This window comes from Mytilus trossulus, chromosome 8 (genome assembly GCF_036588685.1).
Source record: "Mytilus trossulus isolate FHL-02 chromosome 8, PNRI_Mtr1.1.1.hap1, whole genome shotgun sequence".
NCBI lineage: Eukaryota > Metazoa > Mollusca > Bivalvia > Mytilida > Mytilidae > Mytilus > Mytilus trossulus.
Window position 1 is genome coordinate 62,120,677 of NC_086380.1, and position 19,651 is coordinate 62,140,327.

Below are 19,651 nucleotides of genomic sequence, written 5' to 3' on the forward strand. Positions count from 1 at the left end.
TATTTTTCATGAGTCATTGCTTAAATATCCCAGTCAGAATATTTCTAATTTAGAGAATCATAAAGAAATTTTCTCAACATTTCCTTGTACATGTATACTTCTCCTCACTCAACTTTCTGCCTTATCTCCCTTGTGAAAGTTGTGATATTGTAGATACCATCTGATAAAAGCATGTTAGAAAAGCCATTAAACTCAAACTTTGGCATGTTTGAAGAGGTCAATTAAAAACAAAGTTTGAATCAAAGTATTTCACAATTTTCTTTTAACTTCAAATTTACAAACAAAACAAACTGTATTTTTTAGCTCACCTGGCCCAAAGGGCCAAGTGAGCTTTTCTCATCACTTGGCGTCCGTCGTCCGTCTTCGTCCGGCGTTAGCTTTTACAAAAATCTTCTCCTCTGAAACTACTGGGCCAAATCAAACTCAACTTGGCCACAATCATCATTGGGGTATCTAGTTTAAAAAATTGTGTGGCGTGACCCGGTCATCCAACCAAGATGGCCGCCACGGCTAAAAATAGAACATAGGGGTAAAATGCAGTTTTTGGCTTATAACTCAAAAACCAAAGCATTTAGAGTAAATCTGACTTTGGGTAAAAATGTTTATCAGGTCAAGATCTATCTGCCCTGAAATTTTCAGATGAATCTGTTAATCTGTTGTTGGGTTGCTGCCCCTGAATTGGTAATTTTGAGGAAATTTTGCTGTTTTTGGTTATTATCTTGAATATTATTATAGATAGAGATAAACTGTAAACAGTAATAATGTTCAGCAAAGTTAGATTTACAAATAAGTCAACATGACCGAAATGGTCAGTTGACCCCTTTAGGAGTTATTGCCCTTTATAGTCAATTTTTAACCATTTTTCATAAATCTAAGTAATCTTTTACAAAAATCTTCTCCTCTGAAACTACTGAGCCAAATTAATCCAAACTTGGCCACAATCGTCTTTGGGGTATTAAGTTTAAAAAATGTGTGGCTTGACCCGGTCAACCAACCAAGATGGCCGCCACGGCTAAAAATAGAACATAGGGGTAAAATACAGTTTTTGGCTTATAACTCAAAAACCAAAGCATTTTGAGGAAATTTGACATTGGATAAAAATGTTTATCAGGTCAATATCTATCTGCCCTTAAATTTTTAGATGAATTGGACAATAGGTTGTTGGCTTGCTGCCCTCCAATTGGTCATTTTTAAAGAAATTTTGCCGTTTTTGGTTATTATCTTGAATACTATTATAGATAGAGATAAACTGTAAACAGCAATAATGTTCAGCAAAGTAAGATCTACAAATAAGTCAACATGACCTAAATGGTCAATTGACCCCTTAAGGAGTTATTGCCCTTTATAGTCAATTTTTAACAATTTTCATTAATTCGGTAAATTTATGTAAATTTTTACCAAATATTTTTCTCTGTTACTAATGGGCAAGGTTCATTATAGATATAATTGTAAGAAGCAAGAATGTTCAGTAAAGTAAGAACTTCAAACACATCACCATCACCAAAATACAATTTTGTCATGAATCCATTTGTGTCCTTTGTTTAATATGCACATAGACCAAGGTGAGCGACACAGGCTCTTTAGAGCCTCTAGTTTAATCATACAAATAAAGCATTTTCTGATATCAAAAGGACACCAATGACGAAAAAAAGATTGACAAACTGATTATTTAATGAAGTCCAAGATCCATAACTCTGCACAAAATCATCAGACCAGAATAAAACTAGAATTTGATCTATAACTTGTCTTGATAAAACAATTCACCTAATATCAAATCAATTTCTTTTAGCACAAAGAAAAAAGTGTGGTAATCTGATTTGTCAGATGGACAGATAAGTCAAACAGATTAACCAAGTCCAAACCTGAAGTCCTCTTTGACTTGACCTTGTCAGTTGGGGACTAATAGTGAGATGTGGTATGACTGCTAGTTGGATAATAATCCACCAGAAATCAAAAATCTGAATAGAAGTTTAGACTCAATATATAAAAGAACCACAAGAAATCAATTTATAGTAAAAACAAAAAGAAAATTTTATTTTGGACACTTTTGACCTTAGTTAGCAAAAAACTTCAACCACTGAATCACCAATGATTACTGGTTCCTGACTTGGGACAGGTACACACAGAATGTGGCAGTGTAGGATGGTGCCATACCCTCCCCTAACCTGGGACAGTGGTGGAAAAAGAAAAATAACAAAAATACAGAACTCTGAGGAAATTTCAAAACAGAAACTCCAATCAAATGACAAATCAAAAGCTCAAACACATCAAACAAATAGGTTAAAACAACTGTCATATATCTGCCTAGGTACATGCATTTTCTTGTGTAGAAAATGGTGGATAAAACCTGGTTTTATAGCAAACACATGAACACACTAAATACAAAACAATAAATGAAAAAAAATTAATATGATGCAGCAAAAAACAACAACCACTTAATTACAGGCTCCTGAAATTGGACAGGAACATATTGAATGTGGTTGTGTAATATAAAAAAGAAGATAAGGTATGATTGCCAATGAGACAACTATCCACAAAAGACCAAAATGACACAAACATAAACAACTATAGGTCACCGTACGGCCTTCAACAATGAGCAAATCCCATACCGCAAAGTCAGCTATAAAAGGCCCCGATAAGACAATGTTAAACAATTCAAACGCGAAAACTAAAGGCCTCATTTATGTAAAAAATCAACGAAAAACAAACATGTAACAATAAAGCTAGTTTGAAGGCACCGAACCTCCCTAAACATGGGATAGTGATGAAACAGCACGTTAGAATGTTTCTAAAAAGGATGGCATTAGGATATGTGAACCCAATTGATTTTTACATATCAACACCTGTTTATGTATGTAAACGATAATAACTGCAAAATAACTTCAGACAGGAAAACTATTCTAACTTGATCTGCAACTTGTCATGATAAAACAATGTGTCAATTATTAAATCAATATCTTCAATATAAAAAAAGAAGATGTGGTATGATTGCCAATGAGACTACTCTCCATAAGAGATCAAAATGACACAGAAATTAACAACTATAGGTCACAGTCTTCAACAATGAGCAAAACCCATAGTCAGCTATAAAAGGCCCCAATTTTACAATATGAAACAATTCAAACAAGAAAAGTAACTGCCTTATTTTTGTACAAATAATGGCAAAAAAAAGTGTGGACAACTGTCTACTTCATCGAACTTTCTAAGTCCAAGGACCATAATCCTGCACAAACACTTCAGTCGGGAACAAAATTAAAACTAGATCTGTAACTTGTCATTATAAAACAATGTACCAATTATTAAATCAATATCTTCCATATAAAAAAGAAGATGTGGTATGATTGCCAATGAGAAAACTCTCCACAAGAGATCAAAATGACACAGAAATTAACAACTATAGGTCCTGGTCTTCAACAATGAGCAAAGCCCATACCCCATAGTCAGCTATGAAAGGCCCCAAATTTACAATGTGAAACAATTCAAACGAGAAACCTAACTGCCTTATTTTTGTACAATAAAATGGTGGAAAACTGTCTATTTCATTGAACTTTCTAAGTCCAAGGACCATAATCCTGCACAAAATCTTCAGACAGGAACTTGATCTGTAACTTGTCATGATAAAACAATGTACCAATTATTAAATCAATATTTTCAAGCATGACATAACAAAGTTTGGAAAACTGATTTGCCCGATTGATGGATGCAGTTGGACAGAGTGCAATCCTAAAGTCTCCTTAGCTTTGTCAGAAAGGGACTACTATTTAATAATAACACAGAATACTAAAAAATATCTTTATTTTGCAGAAACATGTATAAACAGAAAACATAACATAATAAATATATAAGTATAAATATCACAGTCCAAAATGAAATATATAGTGACATGATCTCAGATCATTTGTATTTATAACAGTATTATGAACTTCAAGTCCGTTAAAAATTTCACGCTTGCAATAAAAGTCCATAGTAGTTGCAATAGTCACCAATGTATGCATATCATAATATCTAGGTGGATCTTATAGTTTTCATTTTCCTGATTTTACCAAAACTGTACTGATTGCAACATATATCTGTAACCATAGAGGGAAAAAAGGTGTGTTCCATTATTTTCATGTTTTCAACTACTATCTTAATCTACTGTCAGCTTGTATTCTGTGGAACGTTGATACCTAGAAAAATAATAAATAAAATTGAGAATGGAAATGGGTAATGTGTCAAAGAGACAACAACCATGCAGACCATAGAAAAAACAACAGCAGAAGGTCACTAACAGGTCTTCAATGTAGAGAGAAATTCCCGCACTCGGAGGCGTCTTTCAGCTGGCCCCTAAACAAATATATATATATACTAGTTCAGTGATAATGAACGCCAAACATTTATATTATTCTTACAACTTAATAACACAGTTTTAATGAACTTGCTATAATAGGACTTGTCTTGCTAGTTTAATATGTGTTTGCTTCTTTCCAAATACCCTATTAAAAAAAAATCCCCATTATCTAATGTTAAGTTTGTAGGGCAAAGCCTCATTTTCTTGTGTTCGTCATCTTCTCATCATGTAACTCACTATTACTTCTGTGAGGCCTTTTTATTTCAGATTACAAGTAGTCTAAGCTATTAATTGAGTTATCCCCCTTCAGTTCAATGTTTTTCATACAACAAATTTTCATTTTAATCTTCGCATAATAATAAATAAAACTGATAACATTTAGAACAGCAGAGACCTACAATAATGATTAGTACAAGGTACTCTTTACCCCATAGATAAACTTGGGTACTGGAATAATTCACATGATACAATTGATTAGCTAACTCCAGTTTATTAATACAATTGTACGAACATTAATTTTGCCATGTCCTTCAAACTCAGCTGACATTAAAAAATTTGATCTGCTTTTGGTAAAAAAAATTTAAAGCCTTAATGCTTTACTTGTTTGGTTTCCAAATTATTTCCCCTTAACAAATAAAGATGATTGAAGGTTATTCCAGAAACATATTTTGTATGCAATTATTTTTTTCATGTCGAAACCTGATGATAATCTTTTCTAGGATATCTAATGTTGTTTTTTTTTCATTCAAAATAAATGACAGGGGAGATTACTCTAATGGTAATGGTACATTTAACCAATTTTTCATGGAAAACTATGACCATCAATTGTTTGTTAAACAATTATCAAAAGTAACATACCTATTGATTCACCCCCTTTCATTTGATCTGTTGGAGTGTATTTTCCTGCTTTAATCATCTTGACCATGTGGTTGTAATAAAAGTTCAAAGGGTCATGTAAGTTTAGAAAGGTTAACTTTGGATTGTTTCCCTGTTTTGATTTGATCATAATCTCCATCTGTATACCATTAGCAGCTACAAATTTGGCTGTTTTTTCAATCGCTAAATGTTGCTCCTCTGTATCTGGCTATAAAAAAATCTATTTGTTATGAGTCAATAATTTAATTTTGGATGTAACGTGTCTTCTGATTGGCTGACATAATTTTGTTATGAGCCCATAACCATAATTTTGTCATGTGACTGTGACGTCATCAACATTTTTTCATGGTTTTCTACGGTTTAAAATGGAATTTAGAATTAAATTATAAGAAATGACAGTAATATTTTTTCTGTCTATTCGAAATAACATAAAAAATTTGGTGCACTCTGTTAAATAACCCGCTGCGTGCGTTATTCAGTGTGCACCAAATTTTTTATGTTATTTCTTCATAGACAGAAAAAATATTAGTCATTCCTTAATTAGATAAAACATAGAAATTATCATGAATCCTAAAAAACAATTATCGTAGAATTCATTAGGAATCATATAGATCAATTGTAGAATTTTGTTATGAATTATTTATACCAATCATAGAATCTGTAATGAGTTTAAATTATGAATTGTACAGAACAATGTTAGAATTTATTAAGAATTTTATAGTACAACTGAAATCAAACTGAATTAAATCTGCAGTTACTAACAAAACAAAACCGAACCAATTCCTAAGTCAGGAATCTGATGTACAGTAGTTGTCGTTTGTTTATGTAATATATACGTGTTTCTCGTTCTCGTTTTTTTATATAGATTAAACTGTTGGTTTTCCCTTTTGAATGGTTTTACACTAGTAATTTTGGGGCCCTTTATAGCTTGTTGTTCGGTGTGAGCCAAGGCTCCGTGTTGAAAGAAGTGCTTTGACCTATAATGGTTTACTTTTTTGAAATTGTTATTTGGATGGGGAGTTGTCTCATTGGCACTCACACCACATCTTCTTACCAATTATTAATTTTAATATATATGAATACTTTTTGGTGGACACCAATGTCTTCAGTTGTGCCTTATGAATCAGAACTTTACTTTAATATTTTGAAATGTTGCTTATAAAATTGAGAAAGGAAATGGGAAATGTGTCAAAGCGACAACAACCCAACAATATTTTCTACAAAAGCTGAAGGCCACCAATGGGTCTTCAATGTAGCGAGAAACTCCCACACCCAGAAGCTTTCTCCAACTGCATGCCCCTTAGAGTCCAGTGAATTTGAATGATTTTTTGTTCTGTAAACTCTTTTTTATGTGTGATTTTTGTCCTGCATTTTTTGTTTGTTTAGTTGAAATTAAGTTTACCCCCCCTCAAAATCAAAATGGTAGCTCCCTATAAGTTATCAAGTGGACTTACCACATCCATACTGTGTGGAATCTGTAGATCTTCTGGTACTGTGAATCTTCCTCCTGATACACACAAAACATAAAATTAAACAAAAATTAAAAATTAAAACAAATAGTTCTAATGTACCCCACACTGCACATATTTTATATATCCAAAATTCAAGTACAGACAATTAATATTTCTATGTCTCGAATACCACAAAGCGTTACATCGAGGACAATCAACCAGTTGCCATAGACCAATTGTAAGCTCTTTTTAATGAGTGACTTTCACTAGTTTACCTAGATTGAGCTATTAATTACTAAATCATGCCCGTTGGACATAAATTTCACTATATTTAATCTTCCTTCTCACTGACAATATGGTTTCCTTTTACTAACAGTGTGACTAACTTATCATTCAAAAGTTTGACTATAAACTTAATTTCTCTGAAAATGTGTACAGAGTTATGTGGAGGAAAGATGAAAGATGAAACTCAGTAAATTTTGTGGACACCATCACGAATTGGTTGATCTCTGTTATGTGTCTGTGTCTAAACTTACTTACATAATTTTGACCTTGTCTTAGATTGTGGTTTACCATCTGCTTAGTACCAAAAATATAACTGTTTTGCTGAGTGTGGGTGTATTCACATTGCTTTATGAAATCTTGGTATTTATATATATCCAGCATATTTTTTTTCATTAAATATCCTAGCTGTACCAAGTCAGGCATATGGGAGTATTTACCATAGTCTGTTTCTGTATATGTTGGCATTTGTTTTTGTTGTAATTTAGTGTTTATGTTTTTCTGTTGTTTTCCTCCTACAGTTGTTGTGTTTCCCTCTGTTTTAGTTTGTGACTTGAATTTGTTTTTGCTGAATTGATTTATGACTAGTATCAAATAGCAGTAAACTAACAATTTGACTACCTTTCAGTGACAGTTTGAATGCACACTTTACTGATAGTTTGACTATTTTTCATAGACAGTTTGACAACACTTAACTAACAGTTTGACAACACTTAACTAACAGTTTGACAACACTTAACTAACAGTTTGACAACACTTAACTAACAGTTTGACTACTTTTCACTAAAAGCTTGACTAGTCTTCAGTGACAGTTTGAATGTACAATTTACTTATATTTTGACCTCTTTTCACTGACTTTATGACTACCTTTGTAATTATCACTAGTATCTTCTCTCCCTGGCTGTTCAGCAGTGCCAGCACTCCTAACACATTGTTCCCCTCCAAAGTCAGGTACACCACCATCCTGTGTATTACTTTCATTAAGTCTCCTTGTTCTTGGTGCATTACATTTACTGCATCGTTTTCTAACGGGAAAGTTCATATTTCCACAACCACTAATAAAATAAAGATTGAAATGTTAAAATTGGTTTTTTTCTAGATCTTTAACCATACTCAAATCCTCTTTAATAGCCATACTCAAATCCTTCCCAATTACTCAGATTTCAAAGGACTTAGTGTTATTTCATTGAGCATACACAACAATGAAAATAATGCTTTGCCATTGGCTGATCAAACTTTAATTTGAAAGATGTTAAACAATTACAAGCTTTTGATAAATGCTTAAGCCTTTTTTTTTCTTTTTCACAAATACTATTGAGTATAAAATAGTGAAATTAATGACTTTTAAAAATGTTAATAAAATCTCTATGTTTAGAATAGTATTAAGGTGGTACCTAACACTACAGGGAGATAACTTTGTAAAATCAGCAGAACATTTTAATGACGTTGTGTTCATAAGGGAATATAAAGCTTTTCAATGATCAAAATAAGTGTTTGTCAAAGTGCTATATAATCAGTGTAATTTTTCTGATAAAACGGTTGGTTCAAATTTTTTGAAATCTTTATATCCTTGTTAAAGGGTCAAAGTAAATACTTTGTCAAAATTTTATGAAAATTAAATGAGCCAAATTAATTTTAGTGAAAGTGTTGGGTACCACCTTAAGACTTATATAAATGTTTCTGATCTTTTTTGGATTTCTACAATGCATTTCTCTTTCATTTAAATTGTCTTTTATGTGTACCAACCTAACTTGACATTTCCAGTGGTCTGGTTTTGAAGTACCACTTCTTTGACTATCTTGACCTTCAAACAGAAAATAAAAGCAAATTGAAAACATATCATTTCAATTTGATTAAGAAATCACACCCTTGAAAATAAATTTGTTACTGAAAGACATAGATATTCTGCTCAAAGATCAAATAATTATGGAACTTGACTTAAACGGCATATATCTTACACTCATTGAATATCTAAAATAAATAATCTATTATCAATCTTACTGTACTCAAGTTCGTTTTATCGTCTAGCATTATTATTAAGATTCAAACAAACCCTTTGTTCAGTGGTTGTTGCTAATGTTCATGTGGTTCGTAATTGTTCTTGTTTCTCATTTTATATAATTAAGACTGTTTTAAAAATTGTTTTACTCTGGTCATTTTTGGACTCTTTATAGCTTGCTGCTCTTTATTGAAGGCCATACTTTGACCTTTAATGGTCTACTTTTCACAAACTGTGACTTAGATGGAGAGTTGTCTCTTTGGCACTCATACCATATACTTTTAATATCTATCCATTTCTCTATATATTATACAAGGGTGGTATTTAAGGGTTATTTTCGTGCAACTTGTTTTGCCATTTTTATTTCACCTGCAGTCATGAAATAGGTAAAATTGTTATTCACTGTGTTTCGTGAAATCGATAAACAGATCAACATGCAGAAATTTTAATTGGTCATTCATTGTGAAATGGTAATTTTATTTCGCGTTCTTCTGTGCAGATACCCCCCCCCCCTTTATGTCCCTCTTATACATGTCTGGTTCTAATTAGATAATCTATATAAGTGTTGGCATCAGAAGTGTTTGATTTTGATCATGTTGATTACATACCTTTAAAGTTAGATTTTGAGAATTCTACCGTTATCTCTTTGTCTTCTACATGTCCACCATGTAAATGTTCCTTAGCCTGAAATACATAGTCTTTATTTATTACAGCTCAAACATCTCCTCTATCAACCAATTGTCTTGCTAATTGATAATAATAATGTAAATTTAGAAATGACTGCATTTATCATTGTGTTTTTTTTCATCTTTGTTCTTGCAATATTGAGAAAATCGTATTTAATTTATAAACAAAATTTCAAAATGAGAGTTAAAATTATTGTATTATAACCCTGTCAATTTTTTACAATTATAAAATAATGGCAATAATTTTAGAATTTACAGTATTCTGAGATTCTTTGACAAAAAAACATTTAGAACTCAATACCATGCTCTTGACATCTAAATTGTGGGTCTCATTGGGGTCTAAGGGTGACCCGAGATTGCCAATTTTTGGTAAGCGTGAAATGTGAAAGTCAAATTATTGTACTGGGAAATAGGATTGATGAAGTCTAGCCGGACACAGGAAATTACAAAAAAAATGAGAATTACTTATGTACATAGTTTAAGCAGGATAGGGGAAACTGAAAAAAAGTAAGCAGGATCCAGGACAAGAAACTCCCAATGGGATTCCCTAAGCTGTCCACTGACCTAAATTAAGTTATTTCCCTAATAACAAATTGATTACAATTATTCACAATGCTCTGGTAAGAAACTTGAAAGGATTTCCCACTTTCATTAAAAAGTTGTAGACTGCTGAGATATGTCATGCGTTCATTAATAATGTGAATAATTTGGGGTGTTTTCTACAGGTATTAACATATTCAATTACCTCAACTGCATCTTCTAGATTTGTATATTCCACAAATGCATATCCTCTTGACGCCCCAGTCTAAAAACAATCAAATACATGTATATCATTTTAAAACTGAAGAGAACTTTGCAGGTGGTTGGGGTCATTTCTATCAATGGTATGACTTTTGTATTTCTCCACCAACAGGAGTTATTTTGCATTTTCTCAACCAATGGGAATTATTTTGAATTTTCTTCACCAATGGGAATGATTTTGTATTTTCTCAACCAATGGGAATTATTTTGTATTTTCTTAACAAATGGGAATTATTTTGTATTTTCTCCACCAATGGGAAAGATTTTGTATTTTTCTTCACCAATGGGAAAGATTTTGTATTTTCTTCACCAATGGGAATGATTTTGTATTTTCTCCACCAATGGGAATGATTTTGTATTTTCTCCGCCAATGGGAATGATTTTGTATTTTCTCCACCAATGGGAAATATTTTGTATTTTCTCTGCCAAAAGGAATGATTTGTATTATCTTCACCAAAGGGAATGATTTTGTAGTTTCTCCACCACTGGAAAAGATTTTGTATTTTTCTCCACCAATGGGAATGATTTGTATTTTCTCCACCAAAGGGAAAGATTTTGTATTTTCTCCACCAATGGGAAAGATTTTGTATTTTCTCCACCAATGGGAATGATTTTGTATTTTCTCCACCAATGGGAAAGATTTGGTATTTTCTTCACCAATGGGAATGATCCACCAAATTCAATGGGAATGATTTTGTATTTTCTCCATCAATGGGAATGATTTTGCATTTTTCTCCACCAATGGGAAAGATTTTGTATTTTCTCCACCGATGGGAATTATTTTGTATTTTCTCCACCAATGGGAATGATCCACCAAATTCAATGGGAAACATTTTGTATTTTCTCCACCAATGGGAATTATTTTGTATTTTCTCCATCAATGGGAATGATTTTGTATTTTTCCACCAATGGAAATGACTTTGTATTTTCTCCAACAATTGCAATAGGAATTATTTTGTATTTTTTCCACCAATGGGAATTATCTTGTGTTTTCATCTTCAATGGCAATGATTTTGTATTTTCTCTCTTCTTTGCAAAGTGATGAGATGAGAAGAAGATCAGCAAAATAAGAAGTGTTCCTGAATTTGATTTTTTTTTTTTTTTATATTTATGTATAGTAATAATTTTGTATCATGAATTATTGACATGTATTGTTTTGTTTCATTCAATTCTATTTCGCTGTTGGCATTTTATAATAATTTGATTTTGAAAATAATGTTAAATTTTGTTTTCACTTTAACAACTTATACATATTTCTCTTTAATAATTAAAGCTGATAAAAAAATAAATTGCCATAATTGATATAGAAATATATACCTTTTTATCTCGAACTATGTGTACTCTCTCAATTGGTCCATACTTTCCAAATATCTCTTGTAAGTGTTCAGTCTCAACTTCAAAACCAAGTCCGAGAACACAAAGTCTATTGGATGGAGCTGGCATTGGCTTGGTCTAAAAGAATATACATGTATAACATAAAGCTTAAGGAACCTGGCTTGTTCATGGTTTTATCCCTATGATTGCCTTAAAAAAATTGCCCATTGACCCTCATTTTTCTTTTTATAAATCTTTAACATGTATAATGATAAGCCATCTATAAAAGTCTTATAGAATATTAATATTTTTTTTTAAAGTTTTTGAGAACTTAAACACTTGTCAATGATAAAGCTATGAAAAGTCGAGAGAAAATATTTTCCCGCCAAAATTTCAATGGCTAATATCTCGAAAAACAAGCACGGTGACCTATATATTTTGTTTGCTCTTTTGATTCCATTATTAATCCCCTATCAATATAAACTAGTGTTTTGAAAAGTTAATTATTTTGAAACTGAGAAGCGAAATCCCTTTTATAAGTATGGGTATTGAAATAAATCTTTATATTATAATTCAAATAAAAAAATGGCTTTTTATAAACATCTCTTATTTCTTATTTTGTTATGTTCACTACCAATACTTTTGACATAATGAGATATTTAACCCTCAATTAAAATGAAAATATAACAGGACTAATAACAAATTCTTTGCACACTCATCCAAGATTTATTTGGAATTACTTTCACAATTATTTTTTTAATTTACCTCAGAATATGTTGGTCTAATAAAAATCAGTGTTTACATTTCAAATAACATTTACATGGTCTCTTCCTGAATATGCACTTTATTCACCACTGAATGTAAAACGGTTATTCATCAACAGCATTGTAACTGTTCTGTTTAATTTATAAAACATGATAAGAAACACAATGGCTTGGTGACTTTTCTCAAAAATTTTGATGTACTGTAAATTAAGAAATTATTACGATGTTTGTATTTTTTGCAAAAATGCAACTAGGTTATAATCACAATAATTTAAACTCACATTTAAAAAATTTATATGAATTAAACAGAATTTTTCTCAATAAGCAAAATTTTAAATTATATTTCTCTAAAATAACAAAATCGCAATAATAAATGCATGCAATAATTTCTGACTTTACAGTATGATGTTTACCTGTGCAGCAGCATCTTCAGCTTTCTTTACAATACTATGAATACCAAAGTTGCTGGATTGCCCTTCCTACAAACACAAAATGTTCATAATGTAAACACACGTTAAATTGTAACAAATAGAAAGAATTAATTATTAGATACTCAATGGATTCATTCGTTTTTCTTGAATTACCAGCAGTGGCGTAGCTAGGTAATTTTTACGTGTACGCCCGAACCTAGGAAAGGGGCCTGAAGGGGAAAGCGGTTCCATGCCAAAGAACCTGCTGGAAGTTGATAAGCACGGACAAGCCTCCGGAAGTTTTAGAGTTATCGAGAATGTCATAAAATTCCTGTCATTGAAAACTCGTCAATAACAATATTTTTTAGATTCAAAATTATTCATTTTCTATGTTAAATCTATTCATTGTGTTTAAAATTTGTTAGAATCTAATGACGGCCTTTGGCTTAATTTGGAGTAAACTTCCAAACCAGTTATCTTAGAATATGATTAATAACCTTCAATCATTACCGAGGCAGTATGCGGTGTCTTTTATTTAGGATTATTTTACTTTATGAAAACAAGATGGATCAATCCCAGAAAAGAGTTCTCGACTTCTTTCGTAAAATGATTTCATCGGAAATTGAACCTAGCAGAGCGATGGCTTCTGCATCTGATGTAGCAACGTTACTAGGTCTAACAAGTATTTGAAAGCTTGCCTCTCTGTGCAATATGTTATTTAACGGTGGCCAGATCGTCTGACTTAAATTGCGCAAAATCAGAAAAATGAACAAAAAAAATGGCTTCTGAAATTAACCATGAAAAAAAAAACTTTAAGGAAGTTTATTGAATTCGACGAAGGTTTAACAAAGTAATACGTGTATGTAATATATCTTAACATAAGACTGTAAATGCAAACGGATTTTTTTTTCTATAAAATATGAGAAAACTTATCATGTATAAGTTCGTCAATATGCTCTGGATACTCGTTTGGGCATACACAGTGTTTTTTCCAGCTTTAATACCGTAAAATTTCACAAATGTTTGACAAAGTTATATTGATATCTTTAAACTAAAACAACATAACTGAACCTGTATGTAGATAACTATCATTTTGGTACCGCCGGAAATAATTACGATCAAAATAGCTCGCTTTCGCAACATAATTTTCAATGGCTCGACAAAAATTGAAAACCACATATCGAATCTTAGCTCATAATGAATTTCTTTTAAAAGAATAAGGGAGATCTCGAGAGAGTATAGATTTAACGGTAGACTTAGAATTTGACAGAAATAATTTTCGTCACTTTTATTCGCATTTGCAAGCCATTGGAGAAAGACTTAAAAGGTTGATGTACTGTTAACCAATTCTTCCATTTTAATTCATATGATTTTTTTTTTTTACCAAATTCAAGTGTACGCCCGGGCGTTTTGACGTAAACGTAGCTACGCGCATGACCAGGTAGTAAATTTTAATTTTTAATTTTGATAAAAAAGTTGTGTTTCTTTTTTGATTTGACAAAAGTCTGAATTAAAGTCTATATGTAAAATTGTTTTTACTTCATTGAGAATTTAAATCTGTGGTTCCCATTAATCGTGGAATCCATCAATCCAGAAAAAACAAATTGTAATTATTTTGATATTATTGTGATTGTGGGGAAAAGTCAGAATTTAAAAAATTTAGAGACTCCCGTAAAAGTTCCCTCTTTACATTAGCTTGTAGATGAGATTTATTTATCCACCTTATTTGTGGAACTAATGAAGGATTCTGAAACAAGCCAAAAGCAGTGTATTTATCACACAAACATACTTTATTAACTCGCAGTTGAGTGCACTGTTGTCTTAAACAAATAAAAAAAAATATTTTACAATCAAACTAAACTGCATTGTTCTCTGACATACTCAAAGTATAGGTTCCGATATTGAGTACATGTCTATGAGTAAGCAACCCATTTCAATCCTACTTTGCTTTAAACATATAAAGAGAAATGCTTCCTTTCTTAATCAAAAATTATATATATATTTTTCAGTGGAGACTGCCATTCTTAAATTCTAAAAATCCAAATAATTCTGACAATAAATTGGGAATGTGTCCATGCCCCAGCTTGCATATCACATCAAAAAGGAACATTACTCAAAAAAGGTAAAAGTGGCAATACTCAAATTTGTACTTGGTGTGAGTTTTGTGGTAATAAGCATTGTGTATACATATCATAACATTGAGTTAAGGAAACTTAACTTAAAGAACAGAAACGAAAAATTCAGCAATTTTTCCAACTGTTTGCCTAAGTTTCATAACATTTGGTTGAGGCAACCTTACGAAAAAGAATCAGCAGTTTTTTCTATCTGTAAAGGGTCATAACTCTAGATAAATAAAAGTCACCAAAATTGAACTTGATCTGTGTTTTTTTAGGTAATCAGCATTGTGTATAAGTTTCATTACATTTGTTTGAGAAAAACTAAAGAAAAATAGAAAAAAAAATTCAGCAATTTTTCCATTTGTTAAGGGGCCTAACTCTAGTATAGGATGTACAGGCGGACAAGGATAAAACTTATTGCCCCCTCCGCTACGGTGGGGGCATAATAAATATGCATACTTCAAAAACATCAAGATCTATCCTGCTACAAGTGTTACAATCCAGCACGTTGTAAACTCTTTCCTTTGGTGTCATTAATTCCTTCTGACCTTCTCTGTCCAGAATTTTCTTCTGAGACTTAACAAAGTCAGTAATATCAGTTATACTCTGTATCCACTCTGTACCATAGGTCTTTAAGATCTACAAAACATAAAAACACAGTTATTTCATAGTGCACTTCTTAGTACAACGCAATGGATGCCACATGTGGAGCAGGATCTGCTTACCTTTCTGGAGCACCCAAGATCCCCCCCCCCACCAATCTTTGGTGGGGTTCATGTTGATGTCTTTATTTTTTAATGTTGTGTTTTGTATACTATTGTTTGTTTGTTTGTCTTTTTCTTTTAAAGCCATGGTGTTGTCTGTTTATTTTTGATCTATGAGTTTTAATGTCCCTCTGGTATCTTTCACTTCTCTTTAAGAATGTAATGCAAACCAAATTTCTCAATTGCGCTTTAATATTTTCAATAAGGTTTTTACTTTGTAGTGTAATATTTTTTGGACAAATCATATAAAACTTGGGGAAAACTTCATCAACTCTGAATAAAAATATGGACAACCTTAGTTAGACAGTTTCAGACCAGCTAATTTTCAACTATTTTTCAACTGGACGGAATCACTACTTTGATAACCTTATTTGTCTGTTTGAATTAAATTCAGAAATTATTACACGCATTTATTATTGCGATTTTGTCATATTTGACTAAAATGCGATTTTAAATTTTGCAATGAGAAAAATCGTATTTAAGTCATAAAAAATTTCAAAACTGAATTTAAATTATTGCGTTTATAACCCTAACGCAATTTTTCGCAAAAATAAAAACATTGCAATAATTTCTGAATTTACAGTACTTCAGAACACTGCTCATTAACAAGCCTCAAAGGAGCAATTTTTGAAGGCCTTCCACAATTATTTAGACCTTTGCACAATAAGTAGTCTCTTGTAATTAATGAGATGATATGTTGAACTCTAATAAAACAAGAATGTGTCCCCAGTACACGAATGCCCCACTCACATAATCATTTTCTATGTTCAGTGGACCGTGAAATTGGGGTAAAATCTCTAATTTGGCATTAAAATTAAAAACATCATATCATAGGCACCATGTGTACTAAGTTTGAAGTCGATTGGACTTCAACTTCATCAAAAACTACCTTGACCAAAAACTTTAACCTGAGGCAGGACAGACGGACGAACAGACGGACGAACCATAAAACATAATGCCCCTCTACTATCGTAGGTGGGGCATAAAATTATGAGCTAACTAGAGAAAAATTGTTTACAGCAATGTTTTACATCCTAACACTTGAGAAGTTTAGGGGTTGTAAAAAAAAATATATTTATAAATACAAGTTAATTTTTGAATAAATCAAGGGGAGATTATTCAAACCTTATAAGCAAATATGCATATAACAAATTTACTTACAAGTATATTTTTATTTGCGTCTCCGAGTAATAAAAACAACTTGTACAAGTATTTCCCCTGACTAATTTAAACAAGGTATGTTATTTAAAACATCACAATAACATGATACTTACCTCCCCTTTTAATCCAAGTTGTATGGCTTTTCTTGGAAGTTTATCATATGTCGGAGAATGATCAGGATCCCATTGTAGTCGCACACTTATCTCGCCAGTTTGTAAATTCTGTTCTCTTTGAAACTATATAGACAAAAATAAATCTTATAAACAGCAAGTTTTCTTCAATGTTTAGAATTGATCAACTAAATTGGGTGTTGACAGAATTGAAGATTTGTTTCAATGAATATAATTCATTTTCTACCATCATGATCTCCAAAGAAACAAAATGTGTATATATATCATTTACATGTTTAGTTTAGTTTAAACATATTTTTTTATAGTGGATTGGGAAACAAGTTTTGCAACTTAATATTAGTCCCTTTCCACTTTGCGGGTGCAAGTTCTGCCTTGTAGCGGCATTAGCCTACTCTATTTCGAAATCTACAAGGGTGTCTTTAACGTGCAAGAGATATGCCTCTCTCTTTACACGGGTCAGCCATTTATCGTCCCCTTCCGACGGACTATCATTGTTTCCTCAAGACCATACAAGCAAATGGTGTCGAGGGAGAGCTGAAAATTTACATGTAATAGCACTGTGTTGAATTATTATAGTGATGATCTACATTGTGGATTCCTTATTTTTTAGTGGTCTATTATAATTTCCAGTTTTTATGTAGCAATATTCTGAATAGTCATGATAGTTCATGCATCTTTAATCTAGGTAGGTATTTACATGAAGTTGATAAATAATTTGTTTTTCATTTTACATAAATCCTATATATCTATAAGAATAGTAATAGTATCCACTTAAATATAATTCTTCCTTAATTAATGGAAATTGGTACCCACAATAATAAATGAATCTACAGTATGTATATGATGATTGCTTGATTTTTGCTCTCTTAAATGTACATCTATTTGAAGGTTGACCTGATCTGTTATAGATGTCTAATGGATCTCTTGTTAATTTTTGGGTTGCTGTCTCACTGAAATATATACAACATAATACATTGACCTATTATGGTTTACTTTCAGAAATTGTCACTTGGATGGAGAGTTGTCTAATTGGCACTCATACCACATCTTTTTATATAATTGACTTATTTTAGCATACTTTTACTGTAAAGGCATTGGCCAAAATTTTCTCAAATCCATGTCGACTTATTCTAACTGCTAACACTCTTTGTTGGTTGTTCTTGCTTGCCCATCCACAACGATACATCATCCACAGAAAATTCGTTTTTATCCATGACATTCTTTCATAACTGAATTGCTCTCCACCAAATCTACAAACAATTAAATGACATCTACATCTATATCGTTGAAATGCAAAGGGATGTGATGATTATTTAATTGTATGGATATGTATTTAAACAGTTTCTTAGAAGGCAATCATTTGTTTATTGGATTCGGATCAGATGTCAGATGTTATTGTAAGTCTATTTGCACAGTAACGAACACAGGGATATACATGATTCACAATAATGTACATGATGTACAACCATTCTTTCAATGATTATACCTCTAAATGATTACTATAACACTGTATATATATGTATATATATTTCCCAACCTTTTTATGTGGTATTGCACCTTCTGGTAAAACTTCATAGAGATCCATTCACTTTAAAAACTTTAAAGTTATTGTCCTTAAACCATTATGCATGTTATATGTTTTGGACCAAAAAAACTTTGGGTTGTATTTAAAAGTTCAGCTCTTAGGTCATGTAGGACTGACCATGAAATCCTATTTACCATCAACCACAGGCCCAACAGGCCAAAATGGCTTGAAAATGTTTTTGGGCCTGTTAGAATCTAACTAAAATGTTTGTAAAAATTCAGCTTAAAAATGTAATCTTGAATATAAAAAGCAGATGTGGTATGATTGCCAATGAGATAAGTCTCCACGCTGAGAAATTAACAACTACATGTATAAGCCAATAAGGTCGCTTTATGGCCTTCAACAATCCTTCACTTAATTTGTGAAAGTGTTACTGCTACAGGCAAGGATATTTCACAAGAATGTACAATCAATCATTACCACATAAGGCTTCTTTTTCTCATTTTACAAATTTACTGATCTTAAAATTTTCTTACTTTTGATTTTGTACTGCGTATTTAGCAATAGCTGGATTAAATGCTTGATAAACAATAACACTGCGATCATCATACTGTGCTAGGATATGCTTTCCCTCTCTAGGCCACGAATCTCTCTGAAGGTTATATTTTGCAATGTCTATACCTTTTGGTACTAAACACTGAGAATAGTTTATGCTGCAGGCCATATCAGATTTTTCAATTTCTGTGTCCTCCGTCTGCTTTTCATGTGTCATATCATCGACTCCCTGTGAACTAGCCATTGTTAATTAAATCTGTTGAATTGTTCGTTTTTCCAGAATATATGTTGTTGAAATGACTAATGTCATTGCACAACATTTGTCAATAACATTAACTTTTAAAATTACAAAGTGAAAGTGAAACCGGAAGCGCCGATCAACAACTAGAATAGAGCAATCCACTACAAGAAATAGATCTAGAGTAGTCGTCAAAATATAATCATAAACACTCTATTTAGGTCGTTATTCTAACTTCTTATAGTAA

General features: G+C 31.8%; 1 protein-coding gene across 1 annotated transcript; it reads right to left on the minus strand.

Annotated features, from left to right (window-relative positions):
* Nucleotides 1-3,844: 3,844 nt before the first annotated feature.
* On the minus strand, nt 3,845-19,547 carry LOC134681235 (uncharacterized). Its single transcript, XM_063540752.1, has 13 exons — nt 19,148-19,547; nt 18,165-18,336; nt 17,069-17,191; nt 15,490-15,669; nt 12,917-12,982; nt 11,743-11,877; nt 10,370-10,429; nt 9,547-9,622; nt 8,686-8,743; nt 7,807-7,994; nt 6,661-6,713; nt 5,189-5,414; nt 3,845-4,169 (listed from the first exon to the last, which is right to left on the minus strand). Exons 1-13 carry the CDS (start codon nt 19,408-19,410, stop codon nt 4,141-4,143), a joined length of 1,629 nt encoding a protein of 542 aa, XP_063396822.1. The 5' UTR covers nt 19,411-19,547; the 3' UTR covers nt 3,845-4,140.
* Between the last annotated feature and the right edge of the window lie 104 nt (nt 19,548-19,651).